The sequence below is a fragment of the Anser brachyrhynchus genome (genome assembly GCF_964034855.1).
Source record: "Anser brachyrhynchus genome assembly, chromosome: 14".
NCBI lineage: Eukaryota > Metazoa > Chordata > Aves > Anseriformes > Anatidae > Anser > Anser brachyrhynchus.
Window position 1 is genome coordinate 13,342,514 of NC_137709.1, and position 24,866 is coordinate 13,367,379.

At 53.1% G+C, this 24,866-nt stretch overlaps 1 protein-coding gene across 7 annotated transcripts in view; it reads left to right on the top strand.

Annotated features, from left to right (window-relative positions):
• The window catches only part of SIL1 (SIL1 nucleotide exchange factor), a 94,165-nt gene that overhangs the window by 6,077 nt on the left and 63,222 nt on the right, over window positions 1-24,866 (top strand). For 5 of the 7 annotated variants that reach the window (XM_080555313.1, XM_080555318.1, XM_080555312.1 and 2 more), the window contains 2 exons: window positions 17,319-17,433; window positions 20,482-20,617. In XM_080555313.1, coding sequence (XP_080411439.1) covers window positions 17,329-17,433; window positions 20,482-20,617 — 241 coding nt within the window. In that variant the 5' untranslated portion in view covers window positions 17,319-17,328. Of the gene's footprint in view, window positions 1-134; window positions 297-9,449; window positions 9,606-17,318; window positions 17,434-20,481; window positions 20,618-24,866 lie in introns of those variants that run through there. The other 2 variants (XM_080555316.1, XM_080555315.1) reach the window with 2 other exon arrangements.

Here is a 24,866-nt window from a genome sequence, read left to right on the forward strand (position 1 = left end):
TCAAGTGTAGCAAAAATGCTATAATAATATTATGGTCTAATAATAGTTATAATGATTCTAATTACCTGGCACGGCTTTTGAGAGAAGCAGATTTGGAAATCAGTGCAAATGAAATGTTTAACCTTGAACCGCAGAAGGAGAAAATGGGCACTCGCACGGCTCCTTGGGCTGCAGCCCCCCCAGCAGACACCCCCTGCCCGTCCTTTCCTCGAACGAATCGGAGGGACGCCCTGCTCCGGTTGGAAGTGTTAAACCCTCCTTCTCGGCACGCCCAGGGATGGAGAAGAGCGCTGTAGGTGAGCAGCGTTCTGGAAGTACCTGTAACTGGGAGGCTCGCCCGTTCTGAGCCTCGTGCCGCAGCCTAGCCGCGCTTCCCGAGCGCTGCTGCTGCCTGCTGATTGCGATGCACGCGGATTGCTCCTGCCTTGGGAGGGCTGCGGGAGGCTCAGCAACCTTCATCCTTTATGCCAGCCGGTCGGGCTGCTCCTAAGCGTCAGGGAGGCTTTGATGCAGCCTGAGAGGCGCAGAGCCGGCCCCAGCCTGCCTTGGTGCTGGTGGGAGAGCGGCTCTGGGGGCGGGTGGGCAGCAGTGCCTGGTCCCGAAATGCCTGGTCCCCGCGGAGGTGGGAAGGAGGGAACACGTCAGCAGGTAGGGGACAGCCGCACTGCTGGGCACGCGAGTTCAGCGCTTGCTTGGCCTTCGACAGCCGGGACCTGCGTGGGCCCTAGCGGAGTCTCTGGCCCCAGTGCGGGAGGGGTGCTCTGTGTGCTTCTGTGCAGCTCCCGGTGCACCTCTACCAGTTTTTCCTTCAGGAAGGATCCTGGGCAGCTTTTTCGTACATTCAGGTGGTTTTTGGCCAACGTTGCCCTGTGCTGTGTGTCTCGGGGGGCTCAGAGCTTGATGCATAATGGATTGCTCCTTGCCACAGCTGCTCGCTTTAATTTTGTGATGCGAAGTTGGTGAGGAGTCCGTGGTTCACAGGGAAGGATCCTTTACACAGAGGAAGCCCAGGATAGGCTGGAAGTTGACAGCTTTCAATGATTATATGCCAGGCTGAACTTTTTGCCTCTAAATAATAGATTCAGCATGCTGGTAGCTCAGCAGGGCCACCGGGAATTCGGCTGTCGGTTGCTGATCCCCAGCACGGGCAGCAGCTGTGAATCTTTTATCATGTTTCTGTAAAATGGATCCAGGTGTGTCCTCGCAAGGTTTCCTTTTCTCTTTCTTGTAGGCTGATGCTCTCTGCTTCTCACGAAAGCGAGCGTTGCACGCTGGGCAGCTGCAGCCCCCTTTCCTTGGGGTTGTTGCCGGTGAGGGCTCGGCCATCCTCGCGTTTGGGAAGGTTTGCCTTCGGGCTGGGGCTTGTCTCTGCCCGGTGTACCGCCATGGAAATCGGAGCTGCCCGCACAGCCTCTCCCAGACGCGTGTGAAAGAGGACACAGGCGTGGGCTACCCTTGTTCAAAGAAAATGATTTCTCAGAGTAAATAATTTGCCAAAGAACCCTTGGCATCACCCCAAATGCTATTAAGGAAAAGACAGACCTTGGGTCTCCTCAAGCCTGAGCTGTGAGGCTCATGCAATATTCACTTGCTGCTTTGCTTCACGAGCGTCAGGCGGTGCTGCTGTGACAGGCGCTGACTCGTTGACCTGCCTGTGCTTTTACCCCCGGAAACCAAAGCTCCCTTGGTTTTTCTGCTCCACGTAAACGTTAGCACTGTAGTTCTCATGCTGCGTGCCACGAGAGCGCTGTTGGGCACCCCTTTTATCAGGCTGTTGAGATTCCCTATCCTTGCAGGTCTGAATCCTCTGGCCTGGCTTCCGAAGGACACAAAGGCACGTGCTTGCGTTGCCTTCCTCTCTCTCACTCTTCCCGCTCCCTCCCAGTGTTTTCCAGCACTCGCCAGTTTCAGGCCGCCAAGGAGCTCTCAGAGAAGCAGAGTTCCTCCCGGTTTGCCCCGGGCATCCTCCCCTGGGACAGAGGCTGTGTGGATTCACCTCCCGTAGGCGCCGGAAACCTGGATGGGAGAAGGAGCAGGCCCTGGGCGCCTGCTGAGGACGGGAAGGCACGGGCAGGAGCTCGCCCTGGTGCCCTGCTGGGGAATGCTGGCTGCGCCGCTGTCCTTGTGGGAGAGGGTTTGGTGTAAGGGACCGTGTGTTAAGCCAGTGTGCGGGGCTGGATCTTCCCAGCCACGTTAAACGTGTTCTGTAGTTGCTCTTCTCTTGCTTTTCTGCTGTTTCCATGCATTTTTGGCTCTCAGACTTCAAGCGCATCAGCCTGTGTGGGGAGTGTGCGACAGGTGCTGGGGGAGGACATGAGGACACCCTTCTCTTTCCACTGCTTCTGCTGTTGTCCTTCTTCCACTGCTGACTCTTCTGCTCCTTGCAGTTCTTGTGCTGGATCTCTCCTGCACACAGAAGAGCACAGGCACCTTCTGGGCTCGTCCGACTGTGCCGGCACACCCCAAACCCCAAACAAGCTCGTGCTGGCCTCCCGGGGGCTCGGGGAGGCCGCCCTTCCTGCTCGCCGGGCGCCAGCACGCGCTTCCTTGCGTGGCGCCCGGTATGTGGAGAACCTTCTCGACAAGGTGCGGAGGAGCCCTCCGGCACCTCTCTGCCTCATCGCCTCCACCTCTCATTTCAGTTTTCATCTGTAAACATCTCTTTGCCCTTGCTAAACACTCTGTCTCAATTTCTCTGCGAGAGGATTGTGTAATTTGTAAATGTTTTAGGATGCTGTTTGAAGGATCCGATATGAAGCCGTATTTCAGTTACTGTAATGATCTGCTAATGTGGGCATATTTCAAAGGCAGGCTAAGCAGCACTGTGGGGCTTAATTAAATTTTGTTTTTCAAGTAAGCATCAGTAGATAGGCAATAACAAATGGTGGACAATACAGCCCAAATTCACTCCGTTTCCTTTTCTAAGATTGTGAAGGTGAAAATGTGTAACCCCTGCAATGTACTTGGCCAGCTCACAACTGCAGCCTTAGTGCAGCTACTTCTGGGGGAGTTCTTCCTTTGTAGTTGGAATTAATTTTCTTGATCTCCTCCTGCCCGCAAAATAAACTGTTACACTATGCAAAATTTCCAGCGGGAGCCTTGAGTGAATTAGATTCTGCTGGAACCTCTGGTCTTAAAAGGTTTTAAAAGCAGCGTTATTGCTTAATGCGTGATGGCTCGCGGAGACGTGTCCTTGGCAGGGTTAGCAGCTGAAGAGCCGGGCGCGAGGCTCTCGTTCCTGCGGTGGGAAGCAGCCGGCTGGGTACAGGTGGGGTCAGGAATAAGCCAGTGGCTTCAGGGCGCTCCTTTCCTTTTCTTCCAACGAGCGTGGAGCAATCAAGTTCAAAATGTGTGCAGGGAAGCTTGCAAAGTCCGCTCAACAGCAGCAGGAGGCTGTCGGAAATCATAGTGGCACTCGCAAGGGTGGCACTTTTACAAGTTTTGTGGGGGGAGAGAAATTCACTGGTGATGCTGTAAATGAGTTCCTTTGTTTGGGATTTTGCAGAGCATCGCTTTAGGAGAGAGCGAGCTTGCTGGCTGGAGCATCTTTGAGTCCTAGCTGGTTTTCTGTTGGCTAGCGTGGTTTTTGTTCCCTTCATTGTTCAGAAAATTCTCCATTGTTTAAGAACACAATCGGAATTTGCTGAGGAAGTCAGTGCGGGTGCCCTGGAGCTCCTCAGCCGTTTGATTTCTCTCTGAAATCTGCTCAAGTCAGAGAGCTGGAAATAAGTAAACTTTTCAGAGGAGGCCCTGCTGTCCTCTGCTCAGAGATGGGAGTTTGAGCCGAGGTAAGGGTTTCTGCCTGAAGCCTCGCCTGCCTGCAGGTGCATCTCCAGCAGCACGAGGGTGGCTGGTAGGAAACAGCAATCCTGTCCGAGTCAGGCTGGCAAGAGAGAGCTGTGCAGCTGATGCCAGTCCCTGTGGCTGGCGAGAAATCCTGGTACAGACAAAATGGTGTCTAAATATGACTTGTCAGGAGGCATCAGATGCTCTTTCAATAAATTCTGGGAAAAAATGGCTGCTGAGGCCTGCCTGCCTTGTACTTCCCACGTTCTTTGCTTTAGGCTTGCTGTTTTTTTTTTTTTTTCCTTTCCTGACTTTGTGTGCAGTGTCAGTCAGGGCTCTGTTGCAGGGTTTTGGGGCAGGCAGCTGCTTTTTGGTGACTGGCAGCAGTGTCTCCTACTTCTCTCCTCCTTCCTTTAGATCCCCTGCCTTCCTCCTGTTCCTCCTCACTTTGATATGAGGTAACCTCCTTTGCAGATTAGAGAGCTTTCCATCCAAGAACCTCAGGCCTCCTGCAGACAAACCTTTCTGGGGCCAGTGTTCATCTTATGCAGCAGGAGAGCTTTTCCTGGCTGCAGTCCGTCTCAGGTGAGTGACACCCCTTGAAGCCCGCTGCTATTTGGGATACCTGGAGCCGGTCGATGAGTCCTGGGCTGGGGATTGCCTCTGCGCAGAGCTGTGAGTGCTCAAGCCTGGCGTTTGCAGGGGCAGGGGGGTGGGATTTGGCTTTCCAGGCCGCTCCTGGGACCCCGAGCGGTTCGATGGCTGAAGTGGGAGCTCGCCAGGCTGTCCTCGGAGAGCTCAGGGATGGAGCTGCTGAGCCGGGAGCAACAGCGAAGACCTCTCACGTTGATTTTGGCACCCGCTAATTAAGTGTGCAACGGTGGTGGCAAAAATGCTGCAGGCAGTGCCAGCGAAGGGCAGACCTGTGGGGCTGATCCCCCCGGCAGGGCCAGCGCTGGGGGCCGGGGCCTGGCCTTCGGTGGCTCTTGCAGGAGCGTGCAGCGCATGGGGCCCGCGAGGGCCTGGGCTGAGGGGAGGGCAGGGCGCGGGGAGCTGTGGTGGTGCTCGGGAGGGAACCCAGAAGGGTTCTAGGACTGGTTTTTATGTCATTAATTCAGTCCGTGTGAATTCACTTGTAGTTTGATTCTTTCAAGTATTCTCGTCTTATTTACTCTGCTTCTTATTTCCATCTCAGTTGTGTTTATTCTAGTGAAACAGCTTTTTTTTCTTTTTTTTTTCCCTTAAAGGTGTTTTATTCAGGGAGCTGGCTTGTCCTGTGCTGACAGGAGGCCCCTGGGCTTTTCCGAGCTGCCTGGGGGCTTTGCCAGCGCAGCCCTGGTGGAGCTGACGTTGCCTTGGTGGGCACTGCCTCCCGCAAGCAAACCAGCCCCGCGCCTGCTCCTGCCCGCTGCCTTGTTTAGCAGCTCCCCCTAACCCCGCAGGGCAGGAGCAGAGGTGATGCCGGCCCTTTGTGAGCAGCTGGGCGGGCAGGGCAGTGCTGCTCACGCTGAGGTTTGGCCAGGGAAGTAGAGCTGAAATCTCTGCTTTTGCTTGGAAGGTTTCAGGTCCAGGTTCTGGCTTTGTAACTGCGAGGTTACCCCCTCGGAAAGGTGTCGGTAAGGCTCGCGGGGCCTCGTGCTGTGGCTGCAGGGAGAGCAAGTAAAGGGTAGGAGGGAGGAAAACACGGGAAGGAGATGAGGATGAGTGAGGGGTGGAGGAAGGAAGCTGAGGTGAAGGAGGGGGAGAGGCTGGCTGGGAGAGGAGCAGCGCTCGCTCCAATCCTGGTGACCCACCGCAGGCTGGCAGCGCTTTGTGCTCTCAGGGCAGGTCTGCAAACGTCAGCCTTCGTGGTGGCTCCCTCGGGCGGGCACGGTGCTGTGCCGCGGGGCGAGGAGCGTGAAGCTTCTGGGCTCGGAGGAGCTGCAGCCTGGAGCAGTAGCTGAAAGCCCAAGCCCTTTTTAGTAAGGGACGCTGCTGATGGCTGCCTCGCGGGAGGTGCTGCCCAGGACCGAGGCGTGTTAAAGGTGAGGAGTGCTCTGCTCTTCGTGTCGCCTGGCTCTGGCGCCAGCCAGCTAGGTTTCTTGGAGTTTCCTTTGCAGTCTGGCAGCCTGCTGCTTCAGGGAGCACAGTGGTCTCGTAAGAGTTGATTTGAGCTGACACATGACAAATCGTTTCTGCTGGTGGGTACTCGAGGCGGGCTGCTAGCTGGCAGCCTTGGCTCTGCGGGCACCGGGGAAGCTGGGCACGGCGAGCCTGCCCTCCTCCTGCTCGAAAGCACCAGCAGAGGAGTGCTCTTGTGGGCCACCTCCCATCCCAGCCTCCTTTTTGCTGGTTGAGTTGTGCTGTTTGCAGAGATTATTAATGGTGCTTATGTGCTGAAGATGCTCTTTGTGTTTGTCGTTGTGCTCCGGCGTGCGGGGCAGAGCCTGCCTTTCTGGCTGCCACGAAGGACGCTCTGTTGGGTTGCTTTGCTTTTGGGCACCCTTTTAACTCTGCAGTGAGGAGTGGAATATTACTGTCCTCGGCAGAATTTAGTATCTAGTAGTGTTACCTAAAAAGTACACGTCCCCTGTGAGATGCTGTAAATACGTTTTATCTCTTCTATTACCTCTGGTTTCCAGAATATGTCCCCTAAGCATTTTAATCTTGTTTTCCAGGCATGTCTCAGGGTGAGGAATCGCTCCTATTTGCATCTTTGGGAGTAATTACTATGTTCATTAATTTTGTCTCATCCTTGCTGTCCATCTATTATTGCTTCCAAGAGAAAAAACCCTCTGTAAATCTCCGCTGGAACGGGACTGACTGCTTGGTTACCAGGAGGGCCGGCCGTGCCTGCAACGGGTCTGGGTGAGAGCATCCCCAAGCCGTGCGTGTCGGCTCCTCCAGCGCCGCTGGGACGTTCTTGGCCCCTCCGAGCCCGCCAGATGCCTGGGCTGGCTCCGTGCTCCTGGCCCACGGGTGACAGGAGGTGGCAGGGCGGGCGGGACGGCTCTGGGTGGTCACGGCACGCTGGGAGCACGGGGGTGAGGTGGGAGGCTGGAGGTCAGGTCTGCTCAACCGCTCAGGCAGCGCTTTGCCTCCTGAAGTGCCTTGCCTGCAGTGCCCAGCTGCTGTTCTGAAACAGGGATTAGGGAGGACAATGAGGGAAGCGTCCGTCAGCTGGCCCTCTTTTGTCTGGGGACTAAAAGCCAAATCGGAGGTTCTTGTAGAAGTGCTGTTTGCTTTGATCCTTTTTTGCTCTTTGAGCACAGACTCAAAGAGTTGGGGACTGGAGGCCACTTTAATTATTATTTCATCCTGTATAGCAGACTAAACGTCCGCACTATTTACTGCATAAATGGCAGGGTCCTTGCCTCGCAAAAACCGTGCTGTCTGTCCCCGCTGCTGCAAACCCCCGTAGGTGTGCGTAGCCCTGCCGGCCGGGTTCTGGGTGCACCCAGATTTCTCGCTGCCTGGCTCAGGGTCTGTGCCAAAGCGTGTCTTGATGTGTGACATCTGTGGTCACTGGGAGTCACTGTGGAGGCTGTCATTGGAACAGCCTTGATCCAAATGGCAGCCTTATTTAGAATTTATGTAGAATTTCAGCTGCTCTAAAAGCTTTGGAGAATAATTTGTCCCTCGTGTGAAAACTCGGCCTGCCGGAGGGGACAGGGGCAGCCTGTGGCCTTCGTGGGAGAAGCCCCCTCCGTACAAGCGTGTCCTGCAGTGGGGTTCCCCTGTCCCCGCCTGACAGAGCGAGAAGGGGCTGTGGCACTGCCAGAGCAGAGAGGAAGTGGCTCAGGATTCTCCCCTGTCAGAGCAGAGAGAAGGGTGCTGCACATGCCTCTTTTCCCACAGCCTAACGGGTGTTAATGCCCCCAAATCTGCTGCCATCTCTTACAGCACGCAGGGAGATGCCGAGAGCCCTCGCTGGCTTCACAAGGGGCTGCTCAGCGAGGCTGGGGGACGCGGGGCCGGAGCCGAGACACCGCTCGTGGCTGAACCCCGTGGCTCTGAGGAGCAGCGGGTGCAGTTGCAGGGCTCGGCGGCAGTCTGTGGACACAGAGCAGTCCTACCGCGTGGAGGGCTTACTCTGAGCGGCCCCCCACGCTTTGGTTTAACAAAGAAAAGAAAAATAACACTGGGGTGTGTGGAGAGGTCAAAGGCCGTGTCTGTGCCCCTGCTCGGTTCTCCGTGGGTGCCTGAGGCAGGGGCTGCTCTCCCTCCCCTTCCTGTCCCCTGGGACGTGCGCGGGGACCCGGTCTCTCTGTGACCCTGTGTTCTGCATGCCCGTGTCCCGGACTCGCAGCTCACGGGGCTGCACAGCGTGGTGCTGGCGCCTTCCCCGTGGCGAGGAGCCACACGGGCCCTCAGCCCTTCAGCGTGGCGCCCGGCACGGCTCTATCTCGTAACCTCTGCTGGGATTGCTGAGCTGAGCAGAGGCAGACTCCCTAATTTGTCCCTGTGTCGCGAGGATTTAAGATTGAGCAGCTCTTTGAAGCCTCGGAGCAGCCTGTTCTGCGGTGACAAGGTGGAGATGAGCGCCGGCGTGGCTTTCCTTCCCCAAGGAGAAGGCTCTGTGGCACAGATCACAAGCGGCGGCTCTGCGGCTGTTTGAAGAGACCAGCAGGATCGCAGGGACTGGCTCTCTGCGCGGCATCAAAGCCCGCCCGTCTGAAGCGGAGATGCTCGGGAACTCGAACTCGGCGTCCTTCATGTCTGGGCAGCAAAAGGCGAGGAGGTCTCCGAACCCGGAGTCACTCGGCGGATCAAAGCTCCGCGTGGCGGAGGCTGATGAGGCACAAGGCGAGGCTGCCCCGCAGAGGTCACAGCCCGGGCGGGCGATCGGGGCTGTCCGGCAGCGGAGCCAGGCCCCGGGGGGATCCGTGCAACCTTCCCGGGTGCCGAGGGCTCGGGCCCGTGTCTGCCCCGAGAGCACCCGTGGGTGCGCCGGGCCCCGCAGCACCCCAGCGATCGCTCCAGGCGTGTCCTGAAAGCGGAGCTGAACGGGCTGTGACAGCTGTGAGGCAGTGATAGCTATAATTAAAAGGATGCTGCACTGTCATATTTCCATCTTTTTTTTTTTCCCGTGCACTGCTATAAGAAACACCTAAAATAGCTCTATCTGACAAGAGATTAGAGGGGGAAAGTATTTTTAAGTTGTGGACTCTGTGCAGTTGGTGGTGCTTTCTGTGCAGGCAGTTCTCTTGCTTCTTCCCTGATTTTTATTACGCTTGAAACAGTGCCCAAGGACAAATGAAGAACGGGGCATCTTGATCCTAGGTGTGGTGTCAGCACCTGTCTGTAAGCATCTCACAAGCAGAAAGGCGAAAAACCATCCCCCAAAGTAGAGGAGGCAGATGATGAAGTACAGGAGAGGGGAGGAATTATCTTCTCTTTTAGCTTCTCCTCTCTGTGCCGTTAGTTCTGCACTTGCAGTCTTTGGAGCTCTTTGCTATTTTAAATTTCCTTCAGAAAAAATTGCTTACCGCACGCTGCCTGCTGCTGGCTGCCCGTTTTCCTGCTTTGGCTTCAGAGGGTGGGAGCTCCCGTGCTTGGGGAGCACGAGGTGTTTTTTAACCTTGGTGGGAAATGCCTTGCTAGCAGCGTGGGAATCACGAGAGTTGCTCCTGGACTGGTCGTACAGCGGCGCAGTGAGCGGGGTGTGCAGGGCAGCCGTGCGTGCGCTGGTGCGGGGGCTGTAGCACATCGCTGTGCAGGCTGGCACAGACACCGATGATATTCCTGTTAATTTTTTTAACATCTTGACTGAGTCTCTTTAAGGGGAAGCCGACAGCTGAAGAGGGGAAGGAGGTTTTTACTCAATACGAGAGCCACAGGTGAGCAGCAACAACTTGGGAAGTGCAAAAGGCTGTTCCCAGAGGGGCTGGGGTTGCCTGCGCCCTGGCAGCTGCTCTGTGTGGTTTCCTTGGTGTTAAAGGGACCCAGTTCTCCAAGCTCGTTGCCCCTTTGGGGGAGAGGGTGACAAAAATCTGCTGCATGCTGGCAGATTCCCAGGTTAGTCCAAGCCGAGACGCCCAGGGGCTGATGGAAGCGATAGGTGCAGCTAGGGGGGAACTAGCGCTTGGTATCCAACCGTGCGTGGGGGCTGCAGCGAGGAGCAGGAGAAGGGAAGAGGCGCGGGCAGGAGGAGAGGCGGTGGGTTTGGGAGGACGGGGAGGGGGTGAGGCAGAGCAATGCCCTTCGGTGTGGCTGAGGTTTTGGAGAGGGTTTTGGCAGTGAGAGCTGCTCCCGTGTTCGTCTTCAGCAAGGCGTTTGTCCCCAAGGTCCCCGTGCGCCTCCCTCTCCAGGCACATCGGACGTCGTAAATCTGAGCTCCTGCAGCCGTTAGCCCCGGCGCTCTGCCGAGCGAGGCCCTCGCGTGCGTGTGCAGGCAGGCGTAGAGCTGTCCCGCTGGGGTGAAAGCATTGCTTGTCAATAAGAGGTGACAAATCCCGGCCTCTGGCTCTGCGTGCCGCACCCAGAGGCGAGCAGGAGCCCCTCTGTCATCGCCGCCAGGGAGCTGCGGGCCGGGCGCAGGGATGCCGGCAGCCCTGCTCAGACTTCAGGCATCCAGAGAAGAAAGCTGCACTCTCGCCCTCTGGAGAGCAGCATTTTCCACAAACGCTGAAGTTTCTGAAGGAATTTAGGAAGTAAAATTAATTAATAGACTAAGTGATGTTCGATGTTAAACGGCATGCGGTTGTTTGTATAAACAGTGTTATTTAAGTGACTAATTAGGCTTTGAATAATGCTCCGCAGGCCTGGTTAGGACTGTCGGTGCTGCTGATGTGTCTGCTGGGAATACCCAAAGGAGGGAGAAGGGCGGCGGCATCCCCCGCTCCCCCCGCGCTCCCCCCGTCGTCTTCAGCAGCGCCAGGAGCAGCCTGGCCCGTGCCGAGGCGCGCTGGCTCCGGGTGCTGTGGTTGGGTAGACAGGGCAATATCTGTGGGTACAGCACAACGGGAGGAAAAATAGCAGCAGCAGGAGGAAGCGTGAGGACTTGGAGGAGAAATGAAATAGCGAGGAGGCTTTCTGTGCAGTGGAGAAGCCTGGGCTGGGTGCAGCGGAGCAGAGAGGTGTTGAAGGGAGTTTGTCCCCCAGGAGTGCAGCACAGGGGGAACAATTCTTACAACAGGCAAATAGGAGATTTCTCTTGCCATCTTGGTCATCCCAGGCAGTCGTGGGACAGGAGGATTTGAGCCTGGTGTCTCCTGCGCTGGAGAAATCCCCTCTCTGCTCTCAGGGCAGTGCAGCGTTAGGTGGCATCACCTAAGGTTAGGCTGAGCAGGTAGCTGGTAAGTGTTATTCGTATTTTTTGTTGTGTTTTGTTAATAGTGGCTGTAAAAACTGCATGGCACAGCGGGAGGTGCCAGGCTGTGCCCGCACGTGTTCGTGTTGTGCTGGCCCTTGTCCTCCCTGCACGGCTTCACTCGTGGGACCGCGTGGGGCGAGCCGTGGGGCGCCAGCAGCAGCCGTCCCTCCGCGGGGCACGGCGTGGCACGGGGCTCGTCGCAGCCCCCGGCCCCTCTGGGCTGCCCTGCCATCATCTGCCCAAGTCAGGGGCTCAGCCGAGTGCCTGGGACGTGAGCTCCCCTACGAGGGAGAGAAAGCTGCGTACCCAAGTGACCGCATGCCTCATTTGTTGGCTCACTTTTGGCCTTTGGGACTCAAAATTTCTCTCTGTGCCGTGGTCCAAGTTCAGACCTTCTGCTGAAGGTCAGGGCAGGACCTGCTGGCTCAGGGCAATCTGTGCCTGAGCAGCAGAGTTCCTGCTGCTATTTATTGGTGTAAACGTAGAAGCGTGGCTGCCTCGCTGTGTGGGTTCTCTGTAGGCAGCAGATCTGGGAAGGTGTTCCCACTACTTCTTCCTTGCGTAGGAGTGCTTTCAACACACCACAGCACAGTCCTGGTAGGAGTAAATGATGAGGAGCAAGCAAGAAGAATAAATGTTTTAGAAGTAATTTTCTAAGCAATATCAACAGGATGGTTTGTAGCGCAGTTGCGTGCCCTCCCTGCTGCAATCTGGCGCGGTACGAGGTGCTTTGCAGACAGGCTGTGCCCACTGTCCTCTTTCACCCGAGGCTTTGTGCCGAGGTTGGCCCTCTGGCAGGGCTGGTGGCTCTCGGCAGTGGGGCTCTGTTGTTTTTACCAGCTAAAAGGAGCAAATTTTCTGGCCTTACTGAGACCCTTGTAATATCTCCGCTGCCCTAGCGAAGCCAGCTCTTGCAGACAGTCCCCTGGGCAGGTTTGCTGTGGACGCCAGGTTATTGGCCCTGGCTTCTTGACCAAAGTCAACAGGTGAGCCTGTCTGACCACCTGGGCGGGTAGCCATCCCCAGGTAGGCACGTCCGGAAAGACTTTTGCTTTCTTAGGAGAGCCGTTGGGCTTTTAATACAGGCAAGTTGTCTCCTTGGGGCTCCCGTCTCCAAATGAGATCCAAGAAATCCCGCGCTTAGTGCCAGAAGCCACAGTGCCGTGTCCATGCAATTGCCGGGCACGGGGAGCTGAGGTGGGTCTTCGGGCCTGGGATCCGCTAAGCGCATGCACGGGTCTGTGGCCACCAAAACATTTCCAGGCTGCTTTGTCTTAGCTCGGTTATGAGAGGATGGTTGGATCTGCAGAACTGCCCCGCTCCTCCGGTTGGTGTCAGAGGGCTGTGCAGGCCCGACTGTAAGGAAGGGGAACAAGGCCAACAGGGGTCTTTGGGTGCTGGGCAGCAAACCGAGTGCCCAGTTAGAGATTTTACAGCAGCAGTGAGCCTTAACGACCCAAACTCCTGTTTCAGAGCGAAACACGAATGCTTTAAACATAAGCGTACTAAGCCAAATGCAAACAGTTGAAACATGAGTGTACTAAACAAAAAGTAAGCGATTTACTAAAGCATATTAAAGCAGGGGCTTGAGCACGCCTGTCAAATTGACAAGGGATGGCACCTTCAGTGATTAATGTCACCCGCTGATGGGTCGGGGAAGATTGCGGCCTCTCTTATCCTCCTGCACCACGTGGGACCTCTCCTTCAGTGGGCAGCACCCCTGGCCCAGCCCACGGCAGCTACCCCGAGCTGGAGGCGGGCAGCTGCTGTGCCAGGCTCGCTGCTTTGGGGCGCCCGCCCGGCCGACTGCCGCAAGAGAGCTGCGGGTTCCTGGGAGGCTGCGGGTCTGTGGGTGGCGGGCTGCTGGCTGCTGGATCCTCCGGCCGTACCCCGAGGAGGACCTCGTCTACACCGTTCACGAGCGACTGAGTAGGTCAGCACAACGGCGTCACCTGTGAGTAGTCCTCTGGTAGTTCCAAGGAGCGCCGGGTGATAAATCACAGGTTTCTTTGTGCGAGTTGTCACGGGAGAGTCCTGTTGGGCTGCTGTCCCATGGCAGCCCTGAGGAAAGGAGCGTCTCGACACACGCACGATGCTGGCAGAACGTACCTCCCGGTCTCTCCTTCTCGGCTGTGTTCCACATCACGTAGCATGTCACGCTGCCCTCGCCTCCGGGTGCCAGCCCTGCTGACATGGCGTGGTGTTTGCGGCGGGATCCTCTGCCTTGACACTGACTGGAGCATCTGCTGTCCTGTGTGCACGTCTGCAGCCAGACATCCCCAGTCACACAGCGATCTTTAAAACAATTTTCTTAACTGTTCCTGGCAGTCAAACTGGCTTGAACCAAAGAGGCTGTGAGTGCTCGGAGGTCTTCGTGTCACCAGTTCAGCTGAAGCCTGCTTGGGGTGTGTTCGTCAATGCCTTTCATCGTCTGGTGGCTCTCCAGTGCTGCCTTATGCTCAGCAAGGGAAGCCTTATGAATAATTTCTGCTCATAGGCACACAAAGTGCTATCGGTGCTTTCGTCCTCATCGGCCGTCTCAGCGAAGGCTGGCTGCGTGGGTACTGTGCCTAACTAGTAAATTTTCAGGCAATTTTGCAGGGCTTACAATTCCCACGCTGCTCCCTTGATCCCTAGATGAGAACGAGGATTAGCTTATTGTTATTGCTTCCTCTTGGCCATAAAGCAGAGCATGGCGAGGGCTGGGGAGCTCGCTGGGATGTTTGTGTGCTCTTACGAAGCAGCTGATCAGAATTCAGATGAGGCTTCGGGTAGATTTATTGGAGTGACACCGTGTGCGCAGTGCACGCTTTGAGTTAGGACATGAAAGAGCGGTGCGTTCCCAGCAGCAGAAGGCATTAATGAAATATGGTCCTGGTACCGACTCCTTTGAACTGTCACCTACAACTACAGCAGCTGCATTCGCGGGGCTGTGCAGCACTTACTGATGTGCAGCTAGCGAAATCGGGAAAATGTCTTTGCTAACAGGGAGCGGCGCGGGGGTGCTGAGGTTTCTGCAGCCGCTGCTGCGAGGGGCTTTTGAAGCCACGGGGCACAGCAGAGCCACGGCACGAGGGCATCGCCGCTTTGGTGGGGGCCTGCTGCCAGGAGCTGAGGCTTCTTTGAGCCTGACACTTTGCGCTCCCGCAATTACCTGGCTTTCTTGGACAAAAAGAGGAGGATTGGAAAAAAACCCGCCCAGCTCCGCGCAAGGGGAATGTGCGTTGCTGGCCGTGCTGCGGAGGCTGTGGTGCCGACTGGCTGCAGCCGGGCGTGGGTGCTGTGACCCCAAATCGACGTCCTCACATCAGCGCGAGCGCTCCCCGTGCAGGTGGGGTCACGGTTACCGTTCCTGCTGCTTTACACCCTGCAGGGGCGCTTCCAAACCTGCTTTGTGTGATCGCAGTGCTCCCTTTGGAAGTCCTCTCGCACCGTCTGCGTGCGTCTGTCTTGTAACGAGATGTCAGCCTGCACGGGCTTCTCTCCAGGAGCTTCAAACCCCCGTGTTTCACATGTTAGCTCCTCCTGCCTACCTGGGACCCAGGCAAACTGCTAATTGTTGTGCAGATGTCATGTTCCAGGCAGGCATGAGGTTGTAGGCTTTAAAGAGGCTGTGCTGTCACTTGCTACCAGCCTCCTCGGTACACGTGAGCTCTATTTTTACGGGAGTGTGCGCTTTCTTTCAGCCACTGCTTTGTTGAATTTCTTTTTCTTCTTTTCTCTTCTTGTTTCCAGACTTGCAGGTAAAGTTTTGGGGATATGTCTATTTTTCACTATCCCAGTTTTGCCTCTTATTTTGGCTAAAAGAGAACAACCTCTTGCCTGTGTAAAAATAAGTTGTTTCTTCCGAGACGAGCTGAGGGGGGACAGTTTGTCTTGGTCAGTCCGTGTTAGAGGTCGGGGCCGGCGATAGCCAGAAGGGCTCGCAGACCTGCTGGGAGCAGACGGAGTTTGAGCCCACGGGTACGGATCTGGGGTTTCCAGCTCAGGAGCCTGGGTCTCAGCCTGTAGCCTTGTGTTTGGCGGTGTCCTCAGTGAGAAATGGGGACTTCGGCTACAGGTTGTCCTTGCCTGTCATCCAAAATGGAGAGCTGCTCTTCTGCTCTGTAGCCTAAGAAGGGGCCTGGGGGTCCTTCCTGCGGCTGCTTTGTTGCCTCTTCAGAAACAAGGACATCGAAGGAGGCCCAGGATCCACCTAAAAAGCAATTATACTCATTCGTGGGGGGGATTAAAAAAGTTCCATTGAGGGCTGTTGAGGTCTGAGATAGAAACTGCTGTTCAGAGACACCTGGGGTCAGGAATTTAGGGAGCCGCAGAAGCGCACCAGCTGTACTGCCGCGTGCTTGCCTCACTCCCCTGCTTTGTCTCAATGCCCGCTGCTGACCGGTGCGATGCGGGGTTCTGCCTTTTTAAATTCCCTGCTATTTTTGGCAAAAGAAAAAAAAAAACAAAAAAACAAGAAGAGGGAAGAAATAACGTAATGGAGCGAGGAGAAAAGATAGTAAAGGGGGGAAGGAGACGACTCCATGCCCTCCTTGTTCCTGAGGTCCTTTCGGGGGAGGAGAGGCTCTTTGCAGGCAGGAGCTGGCTTTGGGTGCAGCTGCGATCCCCCGGGGTCCTCGGTTCCTGCCTGCAGCGGGCCGGGTGCTGCGGCGCAGCTGTGCAGGTGATGGTGTTGGTGTCGGGGTGGTGTCGCTGCTGAGCCTCTTCTGCTTGCCCTGAGCTTTGGGAGAGGGCAGGGGATGGGCTCCTCCGCGCTCATCGCGCTCTGCCCGCTGGCTCTCAGGCGGGACCGGGCTTTCTCCCCTCTGGTCAGCGGTGAGGCGGCGCTGGGCTGGGGGACCTTGGGGCTGACCCTGCGGAGCTGTTGGTGCAGGGCTTTGTCAGCTCTGCTCCGGAGACAGCAGTGCCACCAGCGGGAACCAGAGCTTGCTGCCCGGAGGTAGAGGATGAGCCCAGGGGCCTGTTTGGGATCCTGGCTGCCGTCGCAGGAGCTTTCACGGGGCCGGCGTCTCGCAGGTGCGGTTCAGGCTAAGGCCCTTCTGGCCCCAGGGAGGCTTGGCCGAAGAAAAGACTGATGGATTTGGCAGCAAATATCGTGACAGTTCCACTTACAGCACGTTTTCTGTTGTGTGGAAGTAGAAGGCGGTTGGATGCATGGAGGAAGGAAAAAGCCTGCGATGTGATGTGCCGTCCTGATGGACAACAGGGGAAGGAAGATATCTGGGAGTCGGCGTGTATGGGAGGAAATTCTTTAAAACCTGGATAGGAGTAGGAGCAGACTTGATGGAGGGATGAGTAATGAAGGAGTGTTTGAACGGAACTAATCAGTCCCATCTTCTTTCAAAAGACCTCATTTAGTTTAATTTAGCAGCGTGTAAATTTAGAGCCAATCAAAGGAAATACTTCTCCAGCCTGTGTGCTGGCAGGCAGCTCGGCTCCTACCCCGGCGCGAGTAAAAGCGAGCCGAACGCCGCCGATGGCTGCGAGCCTCGTGCTGGGGTCAGCACGGGCAGGGTTACACACGGAGCGGGTAAATACACCCCCAGCTCCCTCCTAAGGTGGCCGCAGGAGCAGGGCCTTTCCTTCCTTTTTCCTCCCCTCCGTGTATTTCCAACATGTTTTCGGGGGTACCGGGGACCGCGCCGTGCTCCTCTGCCCGCTGGTTAGAGCCGGCCAGCGCTCGGAGCAAGCGGGGGAAGGCTCGTGCTGCAGAGCTGCTGAGTAAATCTTGTTCACCTCTGCAAAATGGTGTTTTCCTCCAGCAGAGCATTTAGATAAATGCCTGATAGTTTGATGGTTTATGGTTCTGTTTAATTTGAATTAATGCAGCTATTTTTCGTGCTTTAAATGAGGCACACGCATGGAAAACTGTGGCAGGATAACAACTGAATTTTGTTTTTCCCTGAAGTTATTATCCATGCAAGTAACACAAGAGTTTTAAACAAGAGTTGCTGGTCTCTTCACTTTTTCCAGGAGACGTATAAACACCTGCAGGGTCAGTATAGACTACTTTGTCATTACCTGTTATAAACTCTATTAGCAGTAAATTTGGCACCTCTTGCTATAGTTGTGCCCCCCCGAGGAGACCTGTGAACTAACACCTATAGGTGTTCTGCGGTTTGCTGTCTCACACCCCTAAACCTATGCTGTGCTGAAAAATGTTGTATAAAGACTGCTGAAAGGTGTGAAAATTTGTACTAAAATATTCTTGGTTTCGTTCTCCTTTGCTTTGCAGGCTGGTGGCAATGTCTCACTGGGCTGGTCACTCCCCCACTGCTGCCAAGGTCAGCCTGCTGGTCTTGCTGGTTTCTGTGGTGTGCTCCCGGACAAGCCTAAGCGAGAGAGTTGCCGTAAGTGTCACTGCTCTGGTCTGCAAAGGGTTGTTCAGGGTTGTTGCCTCTCCGGTGGGGTGACAGCGCCCTGGTCCAGCTGTAACGCCACACAGGATGTTGCAGCAGCTGGTCAATCCCCTCTTCCTTCCTCAACAGTCGATCTTCAATAACACAATTTCAGAAGGGCTTCTTTCTTAAGGCTGTTTGCCTCAACCCCAGGAAATCCAGAAAACACTCAGTCAAAAGGTTTTATAAAGGGAACAATATGACCCAGGCAGCTCTCGTTTGCTGGGTGGCCCTCTTTCTGTTTGGAGCTGTCATACATCCCCTGTGTCAAGAGCCAAAGCTAATTATGAGGTCTAGTGGCAAGAGGAGATGGCCTCGATTGTGCTTCTCGCTGTGTCTCTGTTGAGTCACTGCGAGTGAGTCAGGTTTAGAAGAGCACCCTCTCGGGTCCTTGTGTCTCACTCGGATTTTGCTACTTGCAGTGTTATTTGGAAGCTGCAGCTGAGGTGGGGGGAAGCTGTCTGCCCTTTGCCCTTACAGCTGTGCAGAATTACGCCACGTTGGATTCTGCTTCCGAGCCCCAGGTGCCCGGCCCTGCAAGATCACATCTGGAAAGCTTCCTCGAGGAGCTTGCAGGACAGACACCCTAAGCTCTATAGGCCAGTGCCCAGGAGCCATGTGCAGTCATGTACAGATGTGGGAATTTGTCATAATTCCAGGGAGGGCAGGGAGGAGGCTGGAGATGGAGCACAGGCATCTCAAGTGCGGGGAGAAGGCTGGAGAACAAGTGCTGGGCCAGCCGCCCAGCGCTACCTGCCCGACTTGGCAGGCAGCCTGACCTGGAAGATCAGGAGTCTGATGAATTCAGTGGGCAGTTCACTCCCAGATCACCTTTTCCTGCACGCCTTCTACATTGGCTCTGTGGTGGCCACGTCGCTGAAAACAGGCTGCGGGTTGTCTCAGCTGTCCCTGCTGAGGTTTCTCAGCTTAGTGTAGTGGATTTCAGGCTGATGGAGAAAGGAGGAGTTCTGCCTTTAAGGAAATTTCCATTGATCTTTAGAAAACGTCTTTCCTTTTACTGTTTTAATTGTGAAAACAAACCAAAAAAGATTCTACTTACTGATGCAATGTGTCGCTCTGCATAAATGAAGAATTGCTTGTGTGGTGTTGCCTTTTGTCACCACTCGGGAAGTGCTAATGACAACAGGGTACTGCAAAGCAGGCGTGGGCCAAGCGGCGGCAGTAACATTTAAATGAGCCAAGTCACATCCTTGTACCCGTACAGGCGTTTAGACCACAGCTCTTCCCTTGAGCAGAGGCTGTAAACATCAGCTATCTCCATTAAGTGTTTTAACAGATACAACAGTTGGAGGCCTGTTGGTAAATTTACAATGGACGGTATCATTAAGTCCCTCTTGGATGATAATATAGCAGCACGAATAAGCTAAGTAATAACTGCCCTCACTCATTTATTTTAGTCTTGTTGAGTCTCGGCTCAGAAAATGTTAACATTGATTTTCATCAGTAGAACCTGGCTTTTTATGTTTATGATTGTTACTGAGCTTTAACCATTTGTCATAATTTTAACAATTTCGAGCCTCTAATGCACTAAGAGAAAGTAGGAGTTAAGCTCTGCTTTTCCAGGGTATTTCTGAAATTTCAATCCCTTTTGACAGAATAAAAACATTGTATAGATTTGTCAACCATCTTAATGTGTTACCACTGTCACGGCTAATTGTATGTGTTTTGCTCCGGCTGATGTTTCTCCTGCTCAGAAACACTCTCCTAGACTGGATAATAGATATTTATATGCAAAGCATCCAGATTCTGCCAGTAAATATGCACACATTTCTTCCAAGAAGTGGAAGAAGTGAAGGCAGAGCATGGCCTGAAATTTCCAGTTAACCTCTTAATTGACTTCTTTTTTTCCCCCCTATGGAAATATTCTGAGGATTGATATCACACTTCATGAAGTGAGCTGCAACTCTTATTCTAATTGCCAACAATTAGGAATCATCTTTCCCTGTAGGCTGTTTTGGGGAAATTATTCAGTGGTGTCGTTCTTGGCAATATCAGAAGCTGATAATGCTCCCCGCAACAGAGACGGAGCTATCTGGATGATTAGCCTGGGCTGCCTTATCTGTTCCTGTGAAAACCAGAATAGCAAAGCCCTGCTTCCCGAGCACTTAACAGCCTGCTATGAGATAGTACGAGCCTGTTACTTACTATGCGCTCCTAATAATTTTGTCCGTTGAAGTTTTCATTGATTCCCACCAGCTCCCTAGGGAGGCTTTCCGGTGAACAGTGAGGTTTCCCTAGGGGCAAGCATTTTTTTTTCCTGCTTTTCATCCCTGCTTTTCCCTTTGTGCAATGCCATGCCACCCGTGCTAACTGTTCTACTGCACCTCTGCGTTCGCGTGCACCAGCTGCAAGCTAAGTGGTGAGGAGATCACTGCCTCCTGGTTTCAGAGGACTTGTAGGGCACTGGCACGCATGAAGGAGAGGATGCTCGCGTTTTTATCGTGCGGGCAATCGGGTGTGCTTTCCCTCTGTCCTATTTTGGAAATAGCTGGACTATTTTAGCTGAAATCTTCTCCAAGCCTGAAATAAATGCATTTAAGAAGAAGAAGAAAAAATCAACAAAAAAAAACAATGCTTGAGGCGTTCTACTGGCATGGAAAATTTCAGCTGAAAAAGTTAAAAGTTTGACATATTTTTAGGCAAGGGAAAACAGGGTCTTGGAATGTTACACAACCCTAGTAACAGTCAGGGCTCCTTGCTCTGACTCTAAGATAGGTGAGGCTCTGCAAAAGCTTGTGTTAAGCCTGCAGCCTGCACTGGAATAGGAAATAAGCTGTGTTGCTTTGTTCAGCACAAATGTCATGCTAGTTATGCATGTTTAACCTTTAATATACTCTAAATCTAAATTTAACCATGTGGAAAGAATCTCGGATGTCAAAAAAAAAAAATCTGCTGGTGAGGGAAAAATTTTGTATTCTCAGCCGGCACTAAATTACCCAGATGCGATTGCTAATGAGCTGAATCTCTTCTGTCCAAAAGGAATTTGCCCTTACAAAAATAGAAGAGAGCGACATAAAAGATGACAGCGGGAAAGAGCCAATAGCAGACGATGATGCTGATCCTGAGGACCTGGAAGTGTTTTACCCCACACATCAATGGCAAGCTCTCCGTCCAGGTAACGTGCTGCTGAATAATTATAGTGTCCCTCCGAAACCCCATCTGACACCGCCGGCAGAAGCCCTGCAGAAAACTAAAAATACCTGTTTGTTCCCATGACAATGTATTCTTTTGCTGCTGTTCAGACAAAGAGGTACAGACCCAATGACCCAGTACAGAGAAAAGCCACTGTCACCAAACCTGCCAGGAACAGGAGCGGCTGCTAAAGCGCCTTCGGTTCACCAGGGCAGGTCGAGCGGGCTGCCAGTCAAATTGTAGGTGGTGATGTGTCCCTGTCACTAGCTCCAAAGCCCTTTCTCTCTTTGTGTGCTTGTCAGGGGACAGATTTTATAACATTTATTGGCACGCAGTATCTCAGGTCTGCTGTGCTCCACTGTGGATTGATAAAATGCCGCTCAGTGGCAATCTGATTAAGAATTGTCACTGTAACACTACACAGCTTCTTAACAATGGGTTTTCTGTTCCTTAGCAGTATGAAAGCCAGCTTTTATCCCTCAAACCTTAACCCTTACATCCCACAAAAAAACCCTCTTCCCTTATTTTGGGTTGATATCTTTTATTAGACTTGTATGGGACGTGTGGTGAGAAGACACCAGCTGAGCAAGCTGCTTCACTGCAAAAACACATACTCTGGGCAAGGCTCTGAAGAGGAAGAGGCCTTTTAAACACACACAGATGCATGTGCACACACCTTTCAGTAATTAGGATGATCAGTAAGCCTGCCTTTGTGGTTTTGGACGAGGTGTTTAATCCACTTGTGCTTTGGTGTCCTGGTGTACGTGTGGCTGTAATACCTTTGCACCTCAGAAGAGTGAACTAAGTAGTAATTAATTTTTATAAAGTGCTCTGAATTTCAAAGAGCTCTATCCAGTGCTCGGTATTATTATTGAAAGAATAAATATGGGATCCATTTGTCTTGAAATTTCTGCCAGATAGAGCAAAATGACTTTTTCAAATGCAAATCTTTCTATAACATAAATGTCTAGCAAAAGGCCCTAAATTTCACAAAGCTGCAGTATACACTTACGTTTCATTTTCCTACTATTATGTATGGAAGGCGTGTGGTGTCCCTACTCAGTATGCAGACTGGCAGATCCCCACCACCCTTGCTGGAGCAGAATATGGATATATTTGCAGTTATTATAAATGTCATTGCCATTTTTGTTCCGAAGTACCTTCTCCATTGTTTGGGTGTTTTGTTCCACTTTATTTTTGTAGCAGTTCCACATTAGGTACGTGCAGTAAAGGACTTATGGAAGTGGGGAGCTTGTCAACATTCACTGGGTGCTGTAAGGGAAGAATTTCAATTACTGCTGTAAAAGGCTTACCTGGTGGCCTGCCTCATTGTCTAGTCATGACAGGTCCTCGTTACAGGTGCGCCTGCAGGATTTGGTTCAAAACATCTGGGAAAAAGGAGTCTTCCTTGGCTTTCCCTCCCGCCGGCCTGTTTTTTGTCTCCTGCAGGTTTCACTGGGGTAAAATCCTGTGCGTGGCTGTGTGACTCGCATAGTTAGCACGTGCGTTTGGGTCATTTAACGGAGGAACACAGGTGGGCAGCGCAACAGGTCCGGTGGTTCTGCACCTTCACTCGTTTTGTGCTGTGATTCCTCACGCTGGTAGCCGAGCGCCCTCCTGGCTGCTCCGGCTGGGGTGTGCTTGACACTGGCTGAGGGGAGCTGCACTCAAACGCTCAGAAATTTGCTTTCCTCTGCCCGGCTCTCCAGGATGCCCTCCCATCTTCCATCGTCTCCGTGTAGCAAACTCTGCCCATCTCTTCCAGCGGAAGCAAACGTCGCTTAGACTGGGTCTTCAATTTTAAATAGCAGAAGGGAGCTCCGAGTTACCTTGCCCCTATCGCGCTCCTGTTTCATCTTGTTCCTGTTCTGAGGTTAACACCTGATTTTTATGCTTGTGTCCAGTCCCATGGTTGCTCATACTTCATACGTGTATTTCCAGTTTTATTCTGCTGTTTTTCCTGTTCCTTGCTGCTAATTGCATCAAACTGCTTTTCCACTGAGACTGCAGCAGTGTCATCAACCTGTAACCTGTCAAATCGCTCCACAAAATTCAATTGTTACTGTATGTGTAATGCTGCTTTGTACAGTTGTTTCCTCGCTGCCTAAAATGCGAGCTGGATTTTGATCAAATTCTTCCTGTGCTTTGTGCACGCTTCAAGCTGTTGAAGGTAGCTGGATGCAAACATGGAGAGACAGTTACCCGAAGAGCTCTGCCGCCTGTAATTGGGAAGCGGGGAGATCAGCTGTCTCTTCTGCCAGCCAGCTGGGCAGCTGACGGGCTGCAGAAAGGTTGGTGAAACTTCACAAAGTCCTTTAACATATTTGTCAGGCATTGCTTCTTTTTCACATGGCACTAAATAATGCACCAGGCACTGTTGGGTTGGATGGAAAGGATACATGCACCTTGGAAAGTCTCCCGGCTCCTCCACGCGTCTTTTAGGCGTCATCGGAGGAAATGATGAAGATATCTGCAGGGCTTTTCTCTCTCTTCTTGGTTTGCACCTGTAGGCACTTGCAGGTTACCTGGGTTTTAATGAGTGGGATTGCAGCATCCTCTGAACGGATGTTCCTGCCTGTGATTGCATCATTTCTCATCTCAGGTTCCATCATGGAGACAGATTTTTTTTTTGATGTTGTGCTTCCTATATTATTATTATTTTTTTTCCTTTTTAAATGCACTTGTACTAGATGATAGTACCTTTATGAGTCAGAAGCTCTCTGGAGAAACCTAGCTGAAGTGGCCTGCTTTGTTGTTTCTTATGCCGAGCTTTTCCGAGTGCGTGGAGGTGAGTCTGCCAGCACACAGGAACACCCTACTGATTTTCAAGGCACTCTTTGGCTGTGGGAACCAAAGACTGGTCCTTAGTCTTTGGGGTGGCAGAGACGATGGGGAGCACTGGAGGGTGTTCTTGTTGAAGAGGTGGGGAATCTGCGAGGCGGGGACCTCTTGTGGTTATTTGGACAGTCATGATGACAAAACTGTCCTTGAGATTACTGCACTCACAGCTGTTCTGGTCTTCTATGTCAAACTGACAGTTTTCTTTGTGCTCCTGCATATAAATGCGTTTATTCCATGTTTCCAGGTGACCTCAAACCTGCCCCACAACGTCCTCGGGCACATTAATGCTTCATTTCCAAGGCACTACTTATTTCTGTCATTTGGGCACTTTGCTAAACAAAACACAGGGAAACGTAGGGTGAGAGCCATTCCTGCTGATGATTGAAAATCGGATTGCTCTGAGCAGCTAATCACATCACCGACCAGCAGATTTTTCCACCTGACATTAGCATCAGAAGTTGCTCCTCTGGGAAGGCATTGCTGTGAAGGTCAAGCAAAAGGATATGGTGGCAAACTCTGTGGAGAACCACGTTATTTGAGATCCTAAATGCCAGGAAACTTAGCGTGTGAATTTAAGAAGGCCGTGCTGGCTTATAGCAGAGGTTTATATCAGTCCAGCGTCTTGTCTTGGCCATGGCAAGGGCAGATGCCTGGGGCAGAACATCGGAGCAGTGGATGTGTGTAATGGTACGCCCTGTGCTTCCTGCAGCTGCCCCAGCTCGGGGAGTGTGGAGAGCGGGGCTGAGCAATCCTTCTGGGCCGGTTTCAGTGATATGCTCCTTTTTTTTGTTTCTTTCTTTTTTCATTATCACTGAGGTTTGTGTTCTTAGCTAGCCCTTTTCTTCTTTGACTTTTTCTCTCCACTGAGTTTTTAGAGACCTGTGTAATCCTCTTGCTGCTTTGAAGAAGCAGAAAAGGCAAGTGTTTAATTGGGAAAGGAAGAGGTGGTTAATCACCACCTCCCTTAGCAGCGACCAGCAAGGCGGGGGGGCCTGGGCTGCAGCCGGGCTCTGTGCACCTCGGTGACAGCAGCACTTTCGTATTCCCCAGCGCGGCAGGAGCTCGCTGGCAGGTTTCTGAGCTGTCAGTTTAAAGTTGTGAATTAATGTGTCCAGTCTCCAAATCCAGATGGATCAAATGAGAGCCTCATCTGCTGAAAATATCAAAATGTTTACCGTCTACTATGCAGGCTTTCCATTTGAGAGGAACCAGCACTGGGGCACAGGAGGGCTTCCTTTGGTCTGGAGCAGCGGGACCTGAGCAACAGAGCAAAATCCTGAACTGGGGACTGAAGGGCTGCAGCGCCGGGTCTCTGTCAGGTTCAGGCACCGAGTCTTGGCATCCGCTCAGGTGCAGCATACGCTGCAGGAGCTGGGCTGGCCCGGACCTTG